At 40.4% G+C, this 21,748-nt stretch overlaps 1 protein-coding gene across 1 annotated transcript in view; it reads right to left on the bottom strand.

Moving 5' to 3' along the window:
- PKD1L3 (polycystin 1 like 3, transient receptor potential channel interacting) overlaps positions 1 to 21,641 on the bottom strand; it is an 80,133-nt gene extending 58,492 nt beyond the window's left edge. The window contains 5 exon segments of the mRNA XM_053906821.1: positions 2,394 to 2,525; positions 4,597 to 4,606; positions 17,967 to 18,086; positions 19,587 to 19,687; positions 19,689 to 21,641. Of these exon segments, the coding sequence (XP_053762796.1) occupies positions 2,394 to 2,525; positions 4,597 to 4,606; positions 17,967 to 18,086; positions 19,587 to 19,687; positions 19,689 to 19,880 (555 nt within the window). The 5' untranslated portion in view covers positions 19,881 to 21,641.
- Positions 21,642 to 21,748: the final 107 nt, after the last annotated feature.

The following is a 21,748-nucleotide window of genomic DNA, read 5'->3' as shown; positions in this document are numbered from 1 at the left end:
GACTTAAAATAGAGATCAAGAGAAGTTCTGAATGAAACTGAAAACCCCAATTCTCCTTTCTGGAGGCTGTTCTTATGCAAAACAAGTGAGAAGGTTAAGCAAATGGACAGAATATCCACTGCGAGTCCTACTATTTTTGTTTTGAAATGTTATTTTTGTTTTCAAAGTTACATTTACTAAAGACTTCTGCATTTAAAAAAAGAAATAATAAAGTTATAAAAAACATGGGCACAAAATATTTGCAACATCTGTAACAAAAGGTCAACATCAACAATAAATAAAGCTCTCTTACAGACAAGTAAGTAAAATGACAACCCATTGTGGGGGAAATGGACAAAGGACATGAAGAAGCCACTGAGAGGAGAAATACACATGGTCAATCAATATATAAGATGACGTTCGGCCTCCTTTGTAATCAGTAAAATGTTCCTTCCTTTTCTTTCTTTTCTTGCCTTTGAAATTAGAAGTGTGGGGCAACAGTTGGTGGGGATATAAAACAGTGTCCTTTAAGAGACAATTTTGTCATCCACTGAAAATTTAAAAGCCCCTCAATTCTATTTATGGCATTCTATTCCACAGAAACATGTGCGTAAGTACTTAGTGATGTAGGTACATGGAGGCTCGTGGATATGCTATTTGTGAGAGGAGACAAACAAAAAAATGTCCAAATGCACATTAAGAATAATTGGTTCACTTATGTGTACTGACACGAAAAGATATCCATGACACAGCATTAGACAAAAAAAAAACAAGGGGCTGGGGCTCATGGGTGGCTCAGCTGGGTGAGCCTCCAACTTAGGCTCCAGTCATGATCTTGTGGTTCATGAGTTTGAGACCAGCATTGAGCTCTCTGCTGTCAGTGCAGAGCCTGCTTCAGATCCCCCATCCCCCTGTTTCTACCCCTCTCCTGCTCTCTCTCAAAACTAAATAAACATTAGAAATATTTTTAAAAAGGGGGGAGCTAAAAAATGTGTATACGTTAATGCCATTTTTGTTACAATAACAAACCTGTTTGTTTACACATAGAAAAAATCTGGCAGGCTATGTAGAGCAAATTAATAATAATCTGATAATATGGGAATGCAAGCTGGTGCAGCCACTCTGGAAAACAGTATGGACGTTCCTCAAAAAACTAAAAATAGAACTACCCTACGACCCAGCAACTGCACTACTAGGCATTTATCCACGGGATACAGGTGTATCGAAAGGACACATGCACTCCCATGTTTATAGCAGCACTATCCACAATAGCCAAAGTATGGAAAGAGCCCAAATGTCCATCCATGGATGAATAAAGATGTGGTATATATACACACAATGGAGTATTATTCGGCAATCAAAAAGAATGAAATCTTGCCATTTGCAACTACGTGGATGGAACTGGAGGGTATTATGCTAAGTGAAATTAGTCAGAGAAAGACAAAAATCATATGACTTCACTCATGTGAGGACTTTAAGAGACAAAACAGATGAACATAAGGGAAGGGAAACAAAAATAATATAAAAACAGGGAGGGGCACAAAACAGAAGAGACTCATAAATATGGAGAACAAACTGAGGGTTCCTGGAGGGGGTGTGGGAAGGGGGATGGGCTAAATGGGTAAGAGGCACTAAGGAATCTACTCCTGAAATCATTGTTGCACCAAAGGCTAATTTGGATGTAAATTAAAAAAAAAAAAAAATCTGATAATAGTGATTACATCCTGAGAATGGGATTAGCAAGAAGGATAAAGACAGTGAGGGCTATTGCTTTATAAGTTTATATGCTTTAATTCAGATTTTTAAATAACAAGCATGTATTATTGCCGTAATTAAAAATAAACCAGCCCAAATAAACCAGCACAGATTGTATATATATGCTTATCGCAGATATCTGAAAATACAGGACATGGAAAAGAAAAAAATGAAAATTCTCATGAATCTCATTCCCTTAATTTATTTATGTGTAGGGAGTAGAGACAGGCATGAATAATTACTGGGAATAACTTGGCAAATGTGGAGGGAACAAATGTAAACATTGCGGGGGCACTGATGGCCCATGTCTGTTTCGAAGCTGAACTGCTCTATCTCGGGCAAGGAGTGGATCTATTTCTGTCTCCCATTATGTCTAACAAATGTATCAGAAAGACAGTAACTTGATAAATGATCACAAGAAAATAAACACAGCATATCTGAAAAGGTCATTACTGATCAATTTATCCGCAATCTTCAGACTTAAAGGTAAATATACCCTGACTGAATGTTAAATTGGGTCTCTACAAAATGGTTCACAAGGCTAAATTCTGCACAGGGCACAATCTCTAGATTACGTATTTTCTACTTTATACACATTTTGTCTGTTTCACTTCCCCCTTTCTCATATCTCGTTTCCTCCCGATCACCCTCTTGCTTACTTGAGCTGACTTAGAAAATTCTGGCATAAAGGCCGTCAGTTTCTGGAGCACCTCACAAGCTCTCCGTAGTTTGCTGTGACTTTGCAAACCATGAATCACTTCGTTCAAACTCCCTGCTGGCTCATCTGCGACCTGTTGAGAATGAAGGATTTTGTCAACATTATCTCTAGAAAATGGCTGCACTTTAGTAGTTTCAGACCTTGTTTGAATAAGAATTGACCTCCAGTAACATTACAAGCTCAATGAATCACAGGCTCCCCCTAACAGTTACTACTTTCAGAAGCTTTTCTGCAAATACATAGAATGTTCACCTCTTCCATGCAATAGAGGAAAGAGATACCTAGGTCTTACAATGATAAATACAGGGACAGATGGGTCTGGGAATAAGATCTGTAAGAGAAATTTAAATCTCATGGCCGTGATCAAAAGTGGGGGATACATGGAAATCAAAACAATGAAAACGATTTTCTATTCAGAAGTATGCTTTCCTCAGGTTTCCCGCTGGTTCCTGTCTCTCAATTCAAGAGTTCATGTTCAAGAGGGAAGCACAGGTGCTTGAAATTCCACATGGCAGGAGGTGGGAGGCAGAAATTCTGAGAAAACAAACCCAGAACTCTGGACATGGTCTTAAAACTTTTAAGAGGCCACTGCTTTTGAACTGGAAGTCCTGACTGAGATGATCTATTCACACCAACTACTTGACGCAATTTCTAGAGAACAGCCCACTGCAGCTTAATTCAGTCATGTATTCAGTTAAGTCTTTTTTAAAAAAATGTTTAGAGAGTGAGAGCATGAGCGGGGGAGGGGCAGAGAGTAAGAGGGAGACACAGAATCCAAAGCAGGGTCCAGGCTCCAAGCTGTCAGCACAGAGCCCAACATGGGGCTTGAACTCATGAACCATGAGATCATTCATGAACTAAGCCAAAGTCTGCCATTTAACTGACTGAGCCACCCAAGCACCCCTCAATAAGTCATAATTAAGGGCCTACTGGGTGCTGCTAGGCTCAGGAGTCAGAGCGGTTAAAGTCAGTTATGATCTGGCCCTTGTGGGCCATGCAAGTGAATAGGGGTATTCCTAATTCGTAGGGTTTATAGGGGGTTGGAGCAGTTACAGAATGATCTTAGAATTGAGGACCACCCAGTTTTGGTATTATACTTTGGGACCAAGGTGTAAATGAGCAGGAATAAAGGTACGAGTGAGACCCAGCTGCCATGCAACTTCACGTTTTCCAATGAAGGTCAAGGTCTTATCGAATGCCATTCTACTTGCAGCCAGGAAGGACACCAAGGGCACCTTATCTGATGTTTTAGAGCAGTGTGAACCTGGGCTGAGCCATGGTGGATCTCACCATTCATTTCACCTTTCTTCATTAGCTCTTAATAAGGCTTTACAGTTGTCCCCATATAAGTTTTGCCCATCTTTCGTTACATTTCCTCTTAGGTACTTGCTATTCTTTTTTTTTTTTTTTTTTTTAATCTTATTTTCTAACTACTGCTGATGTGTAGAAGTACAATCAGCTTTTGTCTATTGATCTGGTATTCTCTGAATATTTCCAATAATTTATCTGTACGCCCTTTTGGGTATGCTATACTTCAGACTTCTCTTTATTTAAGGGAAACAAAACCCTCTCTGTTGAAGCCACTGTAGATCAGTTTTTCTGCCAGGAGAGCACAATGCTAACCGCAACAATAGTGAATGTGTAGTTTCAATTGCCACTGAAAGCAGATCCAGCATAAACAGGATTACCTTTTAGTAAGGAAATGTCAGGTGGCATGTATGTAGGGCTTGTGTTTAAAAAAAAACAAAAAAGAGAGAGAGAGAAGAAGGATGATTTTCTTCACTCAACATTATCAAAGTGGCTTTGTCTTTTTTTTTTTTTTTTAAGTTTGTGGGGAAAAAGGGAACTAAAAGAAAAGGAGCACTGAGGTGGTGAGTAGGAATAACAGTCCGGAAGGGTGTGCCATGGCTGGAAAATTGTGGCAGGTGGACAAAGCGTCCCTCCCATCTGAAGCACCAAAAATAATCGTATTGAATAAAAATAAGACATTAAATACTGAAGTGGGTATAAAACCCACTGTGGACTTGTTTAGTGCTTGCTTTTGATCGGGACACGTGCTTATGCATCAGCATAAGGTAGAGTTCTCTACTCTCTTAGGTAGAGTTCTGCTCGGATGTAATGGGTGAACTAGGCCTGTTCCTCACATGGCTGTTCCTGCAACATCACAAAATAGAATAGGAATGTTTTTACAGTGCCACAAAGGTACCCAGGGTGACCTCAGTTTTCCGTATTTACCTGATCAGATGCCTCATGAAACGATGTTTGTTTTTTTTTAATTTTTTTTTTAACGTTTATTTATTTTTGAGACAGAGCATGAACGGGGGAGGGGCAGAGAGAGAGAGGGAGACACAGAATCAGAAGCAGGCTCCAAGCTCCAAGCCATCAGCCCAGAGCCCGATGCGGGGCTCAAACTCACGGACCGTGAGATCGTGACCTGAGCCGATGTTGGATGCTTAACCGACTGAGCCACCCAGGTGCCCCCCCTGAAACGATGTTTATAGGTGAGAAGTAAAGACCTCGGGAGGGAGTCTACTATGGGGCTTGAGGTCATCTCCACCGGAGCTTTCCCAGCCTGTGTTTCAGATGCAGGCCGGCTGCTAGGCACCGAGGTGACAGACAGGACATGCCTCATGACTCTGGGTAGTGAAGGAAAGGGGCTGATGGAACGGCACAGGGTCTTGGACTGAAAGGTACGTAAAGGAAAAGGCTGAAGCCAATTTTATCAAATGAAAATGAAGGCAGTGTTTCCAAGACAGCGGGGGCTTTGAGGAACAGTAGCATGACTTGGGTTATAAAGCCTCACTCCTGTGACTGCTGTGTTGAGCACGGACAGGAAAGGGCCGAGGGTAGAAGCAGGGATATGAGCAGGAGGTGGATGCAAAGTGCAGCCGGGAGATGATGGAGGCTTAGACTACAGCGAGATAATGGTGAAGCTGGTCAGAAGTGGTTAGGTTTGGCCATATGGAAGGCCCTGAGAAGTCCTGCAGACAGCAACATTTGTTTTCTTTCCTTCCGGAAACGTTTTAGGCAATGTTGGTTGCTGTGCTGCAGAACACCGCTTGGAAAATACTGACTTAAGGGGCACGTGGGTGGCTCAGTTGGTTAAGTGTCCGACTTTGGCTCAGGTCATGATCTCATGTTTCGTGGGTTCAAGCCCCGCGTCAGGCTCTGTGCTGACAGCCTGGATCCTGCTTCAGATTTTGTGTCTTCCTCTCTCTCAGCCACTCCGCAACTTGTGCATGTGCTCTCTGTCTCTCAAAAATAAATAAACATAAAAAAAGAAAAGAAAATGTTGACTTAAGGGATTTTTACTTCATCCCTGTTCTCTTTTATACTGCTAGAAAAGCTTATTTTTGGCAGTGGGTCAAACAAAAGTAAATCTATATTTAGACATCCACTGAAAGGTTTCTATATAGGACACAAAGGCAAGAAGGCGAAGAAATTTCTGGAATGTGAACTTTTATAGATTATGCAGAGTTTCTACTTTTATTTCCCTTTCACTCAAATTTTTTTCCTTTTTAAAAAGCAATCTGAATTTTATGACATTGCAATATCCTTTTGTAAGATGTCACAAGTCCTTTTTGGAATGAAGCAGGGAATAAACAACCAGCCAACAAATGATAATTATAACAACATGAAAGCCAGAGCTAAGCTTTAAAAATGTTGTTGGTAAAGCACCCATTAAACCTGGTTCCTTCCTGCATGTAAGTACTTTCCTTATCAGAAAACTACATCCAGAGAACTCGGGGAGACCGAGCAGTATTCTGGCAGGACGAACCAGGAAAGACAGAAATTGATAACCCCAGGTGTCTACTGTCAAGGGAGGCACTTACAAGATTAGCACCAGCAGTGTGGGGACATGCCATTGCTGGGTGAGCAGCTGCCACAGAAAGAAGCAGGTTGAGTCCAAGTAAAAGTGTAGGATAGAAGTATCTCTTTCTATTTTACTTAAGGATGTTTCATTCTTGGTGAACAACAGTATAAATCATTTTATATGGAGACCAAACTGATCATTTCCTACTGTTGATAATTCTGTAGACAAGCTGGGATTCTAGAGCTGAAACATCACAAATCACTAATGTCTCATCTCTGCTTCTTTTCCAAAGGCTCTCTGTATAAAAACATTAAATCAGAGCAATTGTGAAGTTGCCAGTACACAAATATTACTGCAGAAATATATGATTCATAATTTTAGCAAAAGGAGGAGCTCTATTAATAAATCAGAGCATTTTTCTGATCTTTCCTCCCTCCTTCCCTCACTCTCATTCTTTCTTTCCTTATGGTACTTTTAGATGAGATTGGCCATGTTGAGGGTGGTATGGCTGTAGTCTGATTTTTCTAGAAAATGATCATTTACAACATTTCACCAGATCACCATTATCGCTTTCATTCCCTTTACACATTTTCCAGCAAGAAAACCGTAATCTGAAGACACTATCAGTGTGTTAACATGGCTATTTGAGGAATGCTTGGGTGGTTCATTTGGTTAAGGCTCAGACTTTGGCTCAGGTCATGATCTCAAGGCTTGTGAGTTTGAGCTCGTCAGGCTCTGTGCTGACAGCCTGGAGCCTGCTCTGGATTCTCTGTCTCTACCCACCCCTCCCCCTACCCCCACCCCCTGCTTTTGCACAGGGATTTATTTATCAAAAATAAATTAACATTAAAAAACCGACATAGCTATTTGCTATTAACTTAAGTTGATCTCTTTCAAGGCATGCCTGTCTAGACCCATTACAATTTATCTGGCTATAGCAAGCCTGCTCTATCTCTTTTTGTAACATTCCCTTTGTTGTTGATGGGACTGGTATATTTAGCAGCAGGATCATTGTAGCCACTACTGCTGGGGGAGGACAGAGTTCTGAGATGTTAACTGCCATGTTTTTCTACCAAGGAATGCAGTATGGAAAGTAGAAGAAAGAAACTGGATTCTGAGGGTGCCTCGTGGCTCAGTCGGGTAAGCACATGACTCTTGGTTTCAGCTCAGGTCAGGCATGATCTCACCGTTTATGGGTTTGGGTCCCACATCAGGCTCTGCAGTGACAGCACAAAGCCTACTTGGGATTCACTCTCCCTCTCTCTCTGTACCCCCCCTTTCGCTGTCTCTCAAGATGAATAAACTTTAAAAAAAATTTAGAAACTGGATTCTGAGGCAAAAGACCTGAGCTCTTGACCTGGTCTACCTTTTACTGTAACTATGAAGCCTTGACAAATGACAGCCTACTAGCTCTCTCATCTGGAGAATGAGTGTAATAATATCGAACGATGTAAAAATCTAAGCAATGTATTTAAGGTTGAGAAAAATGTCACCTTGGATTAGGGTCATTACTTCAACAGCTCACGGGGAACCAGCAACTGATCCTGTGCTTCAAGTGGCGATCTGAAAGGGGTTATGACCACTAGGTGGGTCAACAAGCTGCTGAACCAAGGGTGATCCAGTTTCTTGGTCTATGGACAAACACTGTGCTTGGACAGGCCTTGCCTTAAAAGATGAGGAAAAAACTGGGGCACCTAGGTGGCTCAGTCGGTTGAGTGTCCAACTTCGGCTCAGGTCATGGTCTCGTGATTTGTAAGTTTGAGCCCCACATCAGACACTTGTTGCAGTCCCCAAAGAGCCTGCTTCAGATCCTCTCTCCCCCTCTCTCTGCCCCTCCCCTGTTCCCTCTTCCTCTCTCTCCCCCCACCTCAAAAATAAATAAACATTAAAAAAAAAAAAAGATGAGGAAAAAAACAACAAAAAGAAGCCCATGAATGTCACTCTGGACCCTGGGAATTGAATCCAGAGGACTTAGAGGAACATATGCCTCTGAAAATTATCAACAGCAAAATCCAGAAAAATATTTCACAAAGCTGGTTAACATCCTTAATATAAACAGAAAGTCTTAAAAATAAACCAAGTGAAGCTAACATGCACAAGAATGAGATAAATTAAAGGAGAAATAAATGATACTGGAGGATTTTGAGAGAGCTAAAATGCTTCAGAAAAGTTAAAATCCACACTGGTAATACAGAACCGACTTGGAAAAATCAAAACAGTGAGACGGAGGAAAAAAGTGAGGAGTTTGCCCTGAACGCAACAGAGCAAAGCATACAAAACCATTCTTTTCATTTAAAAGAATGACAGGAAAGATATGGAGGACAGAAACGTGCAATTTAGCACATGGATAACTGTTTTTTTGTTTTTGAGATAAAGAGAAAGAGAGTGTGTGTATGTACACATGCATGCAGGGGAGGGGCAGAGGGAAAGAGACAGAATCTTTTTTTTTTAAGTTTATTTATTTGAGGGGGGGGGGGGAGAGAGAGGGAGAGAAAAAAATCCCAAGCAGGCTCTGCACTGTCAATACAGAGTGCACTGTGGGGCTCAAACCCACAAATTTTGAGTTGGAAGTCAGATGCTTTAACCGACTGAGCCACCCAGGCACCCTGAGAGAGAGAATCTTAAGCAGTCTCCATGCTCAGTGTGGAGCCTGATGAGGGGATTGATGCCATGAACCTGGGATCATGACCTGATCCTAAGTCAAGGGTCTGATGCTCAACTAACTGAGCCACCCAGGTACCCCGATAACTGGTATTTCTTAAGGACAAAATCAGAACTAATGAAACAGAAGTGACAAATAGGTGGCAGAGAATAAAATTTTCACAAGCCAAGAACAATGTGTATATAGAACATCACATTCTAGACAAAATCAGTGAAAAGTGATCTAGATGCATGCTAAAAGAATTTCTGTATTACACAGATTAAAACATTTTACAATCTAAGATGAAAAAAGGCTACCTATTATTTAAAAAAAAAAGGCTAACTGTAGTCTTTTCCACTATAGCATTAAATGACAAAACACAAGGGAATGATGTGTACAGAGTTTTGAGGGGAAGACTGAGGAAGGAAATGTTACTTATAGTGCAGAGACTATTGCTTATTCCACCACGGTGCCTTCCTTCCAGGGAAACATAGTAGCTCCATTAAGGACTACATTTCCCAGCCTTCCTTGCTTGCAGCAGTATGGCCATGTGATCAGGTTCCGGCCAATGGGATACAAGAAGTAATTGGTGCAATTTCTAGACTGTGCCCTTAAAGAAAATGATCAGGCTTCCCACTTTCCCTTCTCCCCTTCCCACTTGATAGAATGTGAACACGAGGCAGGAGCTAACACAGCTTTTATAGACCACGATATTCAATTACAAGTTGACAGCAGAACAAGGCAGAAAGAGCTTGGGCCCTATAAACTGTGGTGCCATCTTATCAGCCCTGGACTGCTTACTTACACTGCTATGTAAGTGAAGAGAGAAATCAACTTCCACTTTGTTCAAGCTACCATTTTGACTTCTGTTAGAGCACCTGACCCTGTTTTAACTTGTAAACCCTGCTAAAATATGGCTTATTGGGAAGGGACAAGAAAAGACTTTTTGACTATTCATGAGTTCCCAAAATATTTCCACCAGTGGATCTTGTGAAAACAACTAGAATAGAGATGATACAAAATTAAGATTTCAAGATGGATAAAGTTATGGTGTAAAATGATTGGACATAAACACCTCCAGTTAAAATTGATATAAGTTCTAAACTGTTAGAAACCTTGCTTTGCTAAAAGTTTTTAAAAAGGATTCTTGGGGTGGGGCACCTGGGTGGCTTAGTTGGTTAAGTGTTTTACTTTGGCTCAGGTCGTGATCTCGTGGTTCGTGGGTTCAAGGCCCGAGTCAGACTCTGTGCTGACAGCTTTAAGCCTGGAGCCTGCTTCAGATTCTGTGTCTCCCTCTCTCTGTGCCCCTCCCTCACTCACGCTCTGTCTCTCTCTCTCTCAAAAGTAAATAAACATTAAAAAAAAATTTTTTTTAAAGGTATTCTTGGGGTGTCTGTCTGGCTCAGTCGCTAGAACATGTGACTCTTGATCTTGTGGTTGTAAGTTGCAGCCCCACATTAGGTGTAGAGACTACTTAAAAAAATATTCTTTAAAAAAATTTTTTTAAATACATATATATATACACACACACACACACACACATATATATATATATTTATTTATTTTATTTATTTTTTCCTTTGAGAGAGAGACACACAGGGTGTGAATCAGGGAGGGGCAGAGACAGGGAGGCACAGAAACTGAAGCAGGCTCCAGGCTCTGAGCGGTCTGCGCAGGGGCAGACATGGGGCTGGAATCCACCAACTGTGAGATCATGACCTGAGCTAAAGTCAAATGCTTAGCCAACTGAGCCATCCAGGAGCCCCAAAAAGATATTCTTAAATCATATAATATAGATTTTAAAAACCCAATGTAACAATAACCTGAATAAAACCTACAGACTATACTAACAAAATCTAGGAATAGAGGGTGGGGAAGAAAAACTAACATGTGCTATATTCCTTTAACCACATGAGGGGGCTTCTAAAGAGACTTTCATTCCTGAGCCCAGCAATTAGGCAAACACAGGTGAAGGAATGTGTTTTCAAAAAGAACAACTCCTTGAAGGTAAACAATTAAAACGAGAGTCCTGAAGAACAAAAGTCCAACAAAGACAGAAGAAAACAGCAAGGAAGCATTAGAACCAGAAAGCACATAAGAAATGACAGATTATTAAAATAAACTTAAATGTGATAAACTGTACTACAAAAATATTTTCAGAGTCAAATAATTAGACTCATTTACATGAAATTTAATAGGAACACATGTAAAAAAAAAAAAAAGTGACACAAAAATTTCAAAGGACCCTGAGAGGCATCTGGCTGGCTCAGTCGGTAGAGCATGTGACTCTTGATCTCAGGGTTGTAAGTTTGAGCCCATGTTGGGTGAGGGAAGGAATAGAGTAGAAAGGACAGAGATGGAATTTAGTTTTTTCCTGGTTTCATAATTTTGACATTGAAACTCTATCATTGTTTTCCATAATTAGAAAAAAAAATTGTTTCCTAAAAATAAGGAAAAAGAGCAAGAGAGGAACTGGATATAGCAAGTTTAGACAATTTTTAGGGGAATTTTGCTCAAGATCAGGAAAGAAGTGGGGCAGTAATTCATGAGGCAGTGTGAATTGGTGCTTTGTCTTAAGATAGAAAAAACAGCAGCCAGCACAGTGTCCTTGATCTGAGCCAGCGTGCAGCTAGAGGGATTCACTGTGGGTAGGAGTACGGGGAACTTGCAGGAACAGGACAGAAGACAAGCATCTGTGGGTGCAGATGCTTGCTGCTCAGTGGACACATTTGGTGGCAGGCGTCTGTGGAGAGGATTCTTAATTGCTTCTATTTTATTTTCGAAACAGAAATCAAGGTGATGACCTGACCTGAGAATGAGGATCAGGGACTTCCTAGTCATTGGAGGTAGAGGAGGAAGTGAGAAGTAGTCCTCTCAGAGTAGAAGCATAAATAACCCCCGGGATACAGTGTGATTGCCAGGCTCATGATCCGAATTTCAGTTGACATATAGTCAGTGAGGTTGTGTGGTTTTGCCAAGCCATGTTGGGCAGCGTGTGTGAGAAACAGGAAGTGTACACGATGAGGCACATTCAAGAATATTATTGCTCACCTACTGAGTTCCTATCTCTCTATCAATAGGAATTATAAAACACAAGGAGAATATTGTGCTTACAATGTAATTCTTTTTTCTTCCAGTTTATTTATTTTGAAGGCGGGGAGGTCAGAGAGAGCGAAAGAGAGAGAATCCCAAGCAGGCTCTGCACTGTCAGTGTGTAGCCCAATGCAGGGCTTGAATTCACAAATTGGGAGATCATGACATGAGCTGAAATCAAGAGTAAGCCGCTTAACTGACTGAGCCACCCAGGAGCGCCTAGAATGTAATTTCATAAAGTGAACTTAATTCTATCTTCTTAGTGTTGACCCACTTGGTGGACCTCATTTGGGGACATTGGATAGTATAAGGTGATGTGACTATTCCAGAGCACAAGATCCCCTTGAGAATTCCTATGTTATTGTTCTTAAAAAACAAATAAAATCTTTGTGTTGTCTTGATTATCATATATGTGCTAGTAACAACTATTTTATAGACTTAAAGCTAGAGCTATATACTATAAATTACCTTTTCCATTGGCTTCCAAATAGATGCCTTTTCAGACCAAGATGAAAGAAATGGAAATAGTTCTCATTTATGCTGGAGACCCAAGAAGACAAGAGGAAAAGTCACAATACCAAGAAAAAAATGACTTCAGGTAATGTGTAGTGAAATCAATTCGTGCCTGAAAGGATATACAAGATTAATTAATACTGAAATATGTCATCATAACATGTACCCAATTAATATTTGTTGCTTTGCGTTTTGTCTCATCTTTTTTTAAATGTCTTTTTAAAATTATTATTAGAGCACGAGTGGAGGAGGGGGCAGAGGGAGAGAGAATCCTAAGCAGGCTCCATACTCAGCACAGAGCCCAGTGTGGGGCTCGACCCCCACGATCCTGGGACCATGACCTGAGCCAAAATCAAGAGTCAGATGTTCAACCAACTATGCCACCCAGGTGCCCCCCACTTCTTTTATTTTTTATTTTTTTAATTAGAACATGAGCAGGGGAGAGGGGCAAAGGGAAAAAGAGAAAATTGTCTGCTCTTATTATTGCAATCTTTGCCCTAATTTTATATATACTTATTTTCTTGATAGGCCTTTGGCCATCTTCTTTTTCACATGTGCCCAAATAAAGGACAATGTATTCTCCCACATTTTTCCATCTAAAAAGAGTCTTCTTAAAGTCCTTGCAGGAGCACCTGGGTGGCTCAGTTGGTTAAGCCTCTGACTTCAGCTCAGGTCATGATCTTGCGGTTCCTGTGAGCTTACAGCTCACAGCCTGGAGCCTGCCTTGAATTCTGGGTCTCCCTCTCTGGCCCTCCCCTGCTCGTGCTCTATCTCGCTCTCTTTCAAAATAATAAATATAAAAAAAACTTTAAAAATAAAAAACTAAAGTCTTTGCAGAGTGTTTCAAACGAAGGAAGTGTTCTTTCTCATATTTTTTAATTTTGAAAATAAATACTATTTGGGAAAGATGCATTAGCCTGAAATGACCTCAGTCAATACCAGTCTGGAATGATTATATAGAGAACACCTGACCAAAAGGCTGGAAAAGAGACAACTCAAAGTGCATCTAGTGTTTAGTCTTAGGGGTATGACCCCCAACTTCAAGTTTTAGATGTCTTTGTCAACAAGCCCTCTAAGTATCCCTTAAAAGAGCAATTTAGAAATTGTCATTGTAGAGACATGAATATTTATCTAAAGAACAAATGTAAAAATCAGCTTTTCCAAATGATTTTGTTTTTCGGTGTTTGGTGTGGGGTTTTTTTGTTTTTTGTTTTTTTAGTTTTTTAAATTTTTATTTATTTTGAGAGAGACAGAGAGTGTGAACAGGGGAGGGAGAGAGAATACCAAGCAGGCCCCACACTGTCAGTGCAGAGCACAACACAGGGCTCGAACTCACAAACTGTGAGACCATGACCTGAGCCAAAGTCAGATGCTTAACCAACTGAGCCACCCAGTGACCCCCAATTGCTTTTGTAAATGGGTACTTGTGAGTTGGGGAAGAAGCGTTTTGTGATGGCATTAGATGAAAGTAAAGATGGTGTACTTTGAAAACTTAAATCTTTACCGAAATCACCCTGATGGTAATTAAAGCATTGAGGCTGAAGACGCATTTGAAAAGTTTCAATAAAGCTATGTCATAAAATGCGAGTTTTGAGAGAGCAGTGCTCCTAAATTAATATACTACTTTATATAACATCTGATTTTAAATATCCCTCTGTAGAGGGGCGCCTGGCTGGCTCAGCTGGAAGAGCACATGACTCTGGATCTTAGGGTAATGAGTTCAAGCCCTAGGTTAGGTGCAGAAATATTTTTATAAAATAAATAAATATGCCTTCGTAGAACAAGTTACTAAGTTAATAAATGAGACATTTGACTGTTTCACCTATATCCTTAGATATGATATAGTCAAGTTTACCCCAAAATAATTGTCTTTAAATCTTCTCATTGAAGAAGGAGATTTGCCTTATCTGGAGTTGCCTTATGTTTATGTATGTCAGGTCCTTTGAAAATTTTTTTTCTTTAAATTTTTAAGTAGTCTCTACCTTATAAGTAATCATTTTCATTAGTTTTTGTTTGCTTTTCCATTATGTTTATACAGATGTGTGTGTTGGTATATACACATATATATTCATGTTACCCTCTTTCTTAAAGTTAGCAATACATTACACATTTTCTGCAGGGTTTTTTCCACAAAAACAAAAACGAAACAACAAAAAAACCAGAAGTAACCCCACTGCAGTACATAGAGATATGCCTCATTTCTTTTTACAACCAGGAACCCCCTTAGATGGGTATATGGATTATTTCTATTTTTTTGCTATTACAAAGAGAGCCACAATGAATAGCATCGTGTGTGTACCTTTTTATATTTTTGCCAGTGTAACTTTGGGATAGATTCCCAGCAGGTGGAAGGCTCAGTCAAGGGGTAGATGTCAATGCTATTTTGCTAGAGATTGCCAAATACCTCTCCCTAGAAACCATCTTATTGCATTTCCATTAGCAATGTACGAAAGTACCTACTTTCCTAGAGTCTTGCCAACAGAATATGTTGTTAAGTTTGTGGATTCATGCCCAACTGATAGGTGGGAAATGGTATCTCAGTTTTAATTTGCATTTCTCTATTTTTTGAATGTTAAGGAACAAATTTATAAATACTTTTCCCACCAACATATTATTTTGGAAGAGGCACTCCTTAAGTTCACAATAAAATGTATAAACACTAATGCAACAGTAGTGACTTCTGAATACTTCTAAGCAATTACATGTGTCAATACTTTAGTTTTAAAGGTAATTAGCAGGGGCACCTGGGTGGCTCAGTAGGTTAAGTACCCCCTGCTCTTGATTTTGGTTCAGATCATGATCTTGCCATTTTCTGAGTTTAAGCCCTGCGTTGGCCTCTGCATTCTCTGGGAGACTGCTTTGCATCTCTCTCTCCCTTTCTCTCTGTCCCTCCCCCACTCGTGCTCTCTCTCAAAATAAATAAGTAAACTTAAAAAAAATATAAAGGTTGGGGTGCCTGGGTGGCTCAGTTGTTTAAATATCCGACTTCAGCTCAGGTCATGATTTCGCTGTCTGTGAGTTCGAGCCCTGCACCAGGCTCTGCGCTGACAGCTCAGAGCCTGGAGCCTGCTTCAGATTCTGTGTCTCCCTCTCTCTGCCCTTCCCCCACTCACGGTCTGTCTGTCTCTCTCTCTCTCAAAAATAAATAAACATTAAAATATATATATGTGTGTATATATATATATATATATATATATATATATATATATAAAAGTAATTAGCAATATTGGATCTCCAATGACCTTTGACATGAATGTGATGCCATCTAGAAGCAGAAAACACACTTTGCCTAAAAAACAGAAGTTTCACAATATTAGCAGTAAGAACTATAATATTCTGCCAGGCACTATTCTAATACTTTACTTGTATAATTTTACTGGTCCTCATAACAATCCTTTGAAGGACTTGCCAGGTGCCACAACAGGAAAGTTCCAGAATCATGACATGAACTCAGAGGTCTGACATGAGAGCCTGAGCTCCTAACTGCAGAGACTTATTTAATATGATTATGGGAAAGCAGGCTCCGAATGTGCAGTGCTGGCTTAGATAATTGAATATAATTCTTTAAAAAAAAAATTTTTTTTTTGGTTATTTTTCTTTCAACATTTTATCTTTTAAGTAATTTCTACATCCAACATGGGGCTTGAACTCACAACCCCAAATCAAGAGTCTCATGCTCCACCAACTCAGCCAGGTTGCCCCTAGAATTTTTTTTTTTTTAATTTAAGTAGGCTTCATGCCCAGCGTGGCACCCAACATGGGGCTTGAACTCAAGACTGATGCTTAACTGACTGAGCCATTCAGGCGCCCCACCCCTAGAATTCTTTTTGCCCCAGATTATCCTCTGTACAAACATTCTCTATTTCACAACAGTAATATCTGGCAAGTACACGAGTGATAAATATCAGGAAATGCATTTCACTCCGAAATGAAGAGTAAGTGAAAATGTGTAAAAACTCAAATCTTGGAGAGTGAAAAATGGACGGAAAAATTGTCATCATTTAGGCTATGTTAAGGGTTGCTTTTCCTATCGTGGAGATGGGCTGGGCCAAACAGCCTGCTGTGAAGATGGAGAACAGTTCACAATCACTCCCATCTGTGACAGTGAAACACAGGACCACTTGATGTACGCAGAGACCCGCCTCACAACCTTGCCCTTGCCAAAAACAGCATGCTATCACAGCAAAATCGGACAAGCATATCACAGGGAGCTTGAAAGGGTGGAGAATGAGAGGCTGGAAACCAAAAAATTATCAACTTGAAATACTGGGTCCTTTCAATACCCAGTATTTGAGGACGGTGATCTTTTATTTTTCTCGTAATAGATAAACATCGCAATGTATTCTGTTTTATGAAGCACCCAAAGATGCTTCATATTTTAATAAGAATGTATTTGCATTTTTTAAAGTGGAATAAAATTTTTACTCAGATTCGGAGGCATAGTAAGGTCTCCAAGAATTCACAGACTTAAGACTGAATGCTGTATGTAACACCGTGAAAAATGCTGATTCAAAGAAAAACCACACACTCACATTCACACACACAATTTTCATGGCCTACTCCTGAGAAAAACCTATAGACAACAGCCTCCTCACCCTTCACCCTCACATCTTCCTACACCATACTCTATTTTCCTCCTTTAGCTTTTCTCGTCTTCCTTCCGAAGCCCAAGCACTGAATGGATTCAGGGTACCTGAGGAAAAGGGAGTTTACTCATACACTTTCTCCCACACTTCACCCAAGTCAAGAAATGAAGGCAACATCAGGCACAACTCTACCTACCAGAGTAGGCTGCATGTGAAAGTCATTCCAGATGAACAGTTACTTACTGTAATCAGTATCATGAAAATCAATATCTAATCAGTATCATCAAAATCCCTATATCCATCCTATGGACTATCACTCACAGACTCTGTGACATGAAACCTTCTAGAGCACTCCAACCTTCTTTTTGTTTAACCACACCCTTAAGTAAACCTCAGGGCATAATGTCCTTTATCTGCCCCTGAGACAGGACTAGGGCACACACCCATCCTTTTTATTTTTTTAATATGTACTTATTTTTGAGAGAGAACGAAAGAAAGAGAGCACAAGTGAGGGAGGGACAGAGAGGGAGAGAGAGAGAATCCCAAGCAGTGTGTGGCCTGACACTGGGCTTGAACTCATGAACTGTGAGATCACCACCTGAGCTGAAATCAAGAGTTGGACGCTTAACTGACTAAGCCACTCAGGTGCCCTGAAAACACACCTATTCTTAAACATTCTCCTCTTGGCTGGTTCCCCCTTAATAAACCATTTCTTGTCAAGCTGGACTTGTCAGCCTTTTTCTTTAGTTTTTCTTTCAGTCCTCAGATGTCACTTTGCATATACCTTTCATGGAACAGACTCCTTAACCAACATACTGTAGGTTTCCAGAAATTATGCCTTTGGCCGCATGTGGCTTCATCACTTACCAGCCTGGCAACTGAAAGAATGGCCCAGTGAGCCCAAGTGCGCTGTTGATGAGATCCAGTTGGAGTTTCTGGACATGTAAGTGCATCTGGTGGGCTTTGTGACTCTGCTGGCCGCGACATCTGTTGAAGGAGGACCAGACACAGATCCTCATACTCCAAAGTCAACCTATTTAAAAATTAAATATGAAAACCAAATTTTACTAGCTTCCAATAGGTGAAACTTTAGGATTTCTCCCTGATACTATGTATTGTTGGGGTCCGGGAGCCAACAGTCAAGAAATAATTCTTGAGACAACTTTGGTGCCAAAAAGGTGATTTTATTAAAGCATGGGGACAGGACCCACAGGCAGAAAGAGCTGCTGGGGTATTGTGAGGAGTGACTCACTACATACCGATAATATATAATATATTATACATGATATAATGAGGAGTGACTGACTTTATCTACCTCCCTACCTACCTACCAGAAGGGGGTTAGGGATAGAATAAGTCTCCAAGCAATCAAGACCTTAGTCATGAGACCCTTCAGATGTGTATCAGTGGGCCATATGCTTGCAAGATGATTGTTAACATGTATCTTGGGTTGGGGTAGAGATAAAGGAAGTTTCCAAAGGGATTTTTATATGTTAAAGACTTACAGGATCCTGGAGGTTGAGCTAAGTTTGCCTTTTGCCTCTAGCCAAGTACTAACATTGAAGCAGTTAAGGAGGACACTGAAGCAGTTCCTCCTGGAGGAAGGTCACTCAGCCTGTCTCAAGTGCAGTACTTGTCACTGGGCTGCAAGTTTTATAAAGAAGTTTAATATTTTCTGTATTTCTTTTGCCTTTGTTCTCCACCTCACCTCCACAAAGTATAGATTTTTCATATATTATGTGTTATCACCAGGCTTAGTATTAATTTACCTAGACTTCAATGAAGACGACGATGATATAATTGCACCTTGGATTTTTCTGTAAGATCACAGTATTATGGTGCATGGTTTTGAAAATATCTCTGTAAGACAGATAACAGGCAAATAATTTCTCTCCTGGTTTCTGAGTTAGGAAACTTGGAGCCAAGAGTGATGAAGAAGTATTTACCAGGAAAAAAGGGGCCATAAAAGGTTTCCCACTTCAGAAACTTGCACAGTACTTGTAGTGAAAGATCAGGTATGTTACCTTTTGATAAAACACTAAAAAAAAAAAAAATCTCATCATCTTTGCTACACAGACAATTCAAAGGCTGAAGCTCAAAAGTGTAAATATTTCAGAACTGTGGTAATGAAGCAAAGCAACAGATTTTCTGTGTACAAAAGTGGAAAGATTTAAATTTTTTTCTTACTCCTATTCCAGAGTCAAAGTAAGGAAGTTCCCTTCATTTTTTTTTTAACCTTATTGATTTATTTTGAGTGAGTGAGTGAGTGAGAGAGAGAGAGTGAAAGCAAGCATGAGCAGGGAAGGGGCAGAGAGAGAGGATCCCAAGCAGGCTCTACACTGTCAGCACCAAGCCTGATGTGGGGCTCCAACTCATGAACTGTGAGATCATGACCTGAGCTGAAACCAAGTCAGATGCTTAACTGACTGAGCCACCCAGGTGCCCCAAGGAAGTGTCCTTCGTACATGCTGAGTCTCAAAGCCTTACCTGGGTTGTTTTTCTTCTTGATGTTTTCCCAGCAGCATGAGATTTTGTCCAATCCACCACTTACTCCTTTCTTCTAGAAAGTCCCAGAAAAGATCCCGAACCTTCCCGGTTCCAAGTGTAAGCAAGGTGTCCTCCCTGGACACAGCAGTTTTCTGCTTCCTCAAAGCTACAGTGAAACTTGTTAAGCTGATAACAATTATTTTTACCATGTTGCTCTGGGCTATTTAGCTCACTTCCTAGAATGATACCTGTTCTGACATATAACCAAAGCCAGATTCTTCCTCTTAAGAACATTTTCTCTGTGAACTATGAGCAACAACAGTGCAGGGGCTCAGCAGCTGCCTGGTCCTTTAAAAATGTTCTTAGTGGGTTAGTCATATTTGTTAGTATTATTCTTTTAGGAATAGGGAATAATTAGTCAAGGAGATAAAAGATGTTTTGTGTGTTTTTAATTTAAGAACCCAGGTGGAGTTCCTATAAGCTGAAAACAAACAGCAAAGATCAATAAAGCGACGAGTCTTTATAGGGCACCACCACCTGTGTCTACACAACCAGATAAGCTTTTAGCTAATTACTTGCTAAGCCTAAGCTGGAAAGGAGAAGATGATGAATATGTAAGTCAGAGTTGCTAAAAATTGAGAAAAGTATTGTGTGGTTTTTTAAAAGGAAACCATTCTGGCAGACCCCCAGGCTGTGTCTAAGTTATTGTATTTTGTTTTTTAAATACATTCAGCCATAAAACCAGGCATAAACTATATGCTAAAGCTCTTACACAACCATGAACGAATGAATACAAATTAATACAAACAGAACTGAAAACTAATGAAATGAAAACGTGCTGAACTAAACAGTTACCTGACATAACAACTGTACTGGCTTATGACCACACAGGTTCTTTTGATTTGGCACACAAGCTATTTCATGCTGTAGGGAAAAATCAGTTCTCTCACCACTTTATTTAGCTTGCTGAAAAACCTTTGTTCATACAGCATGTCATTTGTTTTGCACCTGTGGCACATCTATCATTTAGTTTAGCCAGTTTTCTTTCTTGGCACCAAAATGTGATAACAAATACAAATAACTGTGGGCACTGACATAGCATGGTAGGTTTCAGGGTTCAGTTGGTTATCCAAATGGCCTAAATGCTTATACTATCTTTAAAAATCATTATGGAAAGATACTAGTATCAACAATTCTCTTAAGTGTATACTCCAAGAATACACCTCCCTCAGTCTGAAAAACACTGCAGTAATCAAAAGATAAATATGGTATGGTCCCTACTTTCAGAACGTGTACAGTCTAGTTAGGGGAAAAAAGATATAACAATTGTAATTAATAAAGACAGTGTCACTGGACAGGTACAGCATATATCTATCTATAAAAGTTCAGATGAGAAAGAAATTATTTCCAGCACGTGGCCATATTGAGATAGAAGAAACGGTCATACCGGGAGAAGCCAATGTGATTTAGTAAATGAATAGAAGAGAAAGTATTTATAAAGAGAAATAATTCTGGGGGTGGGGCAGGGTGGGCACTTGTGGAGACAGCAGTGGGAAGGGAAACTAGAAAACTGAAAAGTCTTGAAATGGCAGGAAAAAGAGTGTCCAATTAATTTGGAAGGCTTCTGACTAGGAGTCCACTAAGTCTTCGCTGCAATGGAATCGTTCTGGGTGTTACAAGACTTTGTAACAAAGTGTTGATTTCCCAACACTTTCATTAATATACATATTTACGCACATACATACGTTTAAGGCATTTTTAAGTGAAACCGGAGGCTGATGGAAACTTCTCTGAGGTCAACTCCACAGGGCCGTAATTCATTCCAACCTTTTTTTCAGTGCCTGATATATGGTCTCAATACCTGCTTTACCTAGAGCGCAAGCATATCACATGTTCAACTTAAATGATCAAGATATTGGTGACAGTGTTGCTTAGAACTGAAGCTCTACCTATGCGCATTCTGTCGCCGAGGTCGCAGGGCCGCAGAACAGCTACGCACACCACCCCAAGCCGAGTGTATCGCAACTCAGCTTAGCGCTGCGCCCACACCTGGACTCCGGCGGGCGGAAGGAGCGTGGCTGCCGTGACTGCGCGCGCGGGTACCAGCGTCTAGCCACACCTCCGGGCCGGAGCGAGGCCTTTTCAGCCGCTGGGAGGCCCGC

This window comes from Panthera pardus, unplaced genomic scaffold, assembly GCF_024362965.1.
Source record: "Panthera pardus isolate Hobbes unplaced genomic scaffold, ASM2436296v1 HiC_scaffold_19, whole genome shotgun sequence".
Lineage (NCBI taxonomy): Eukaryota > Metazoa > Chordata > Mammalia > Carnivora > Felidae > Panthera > Panthera pardus.
Note: the sequence above shows the minus strand (reverse complement) of the source record. Positions and strands in the feature narration are given on the sequence as shown.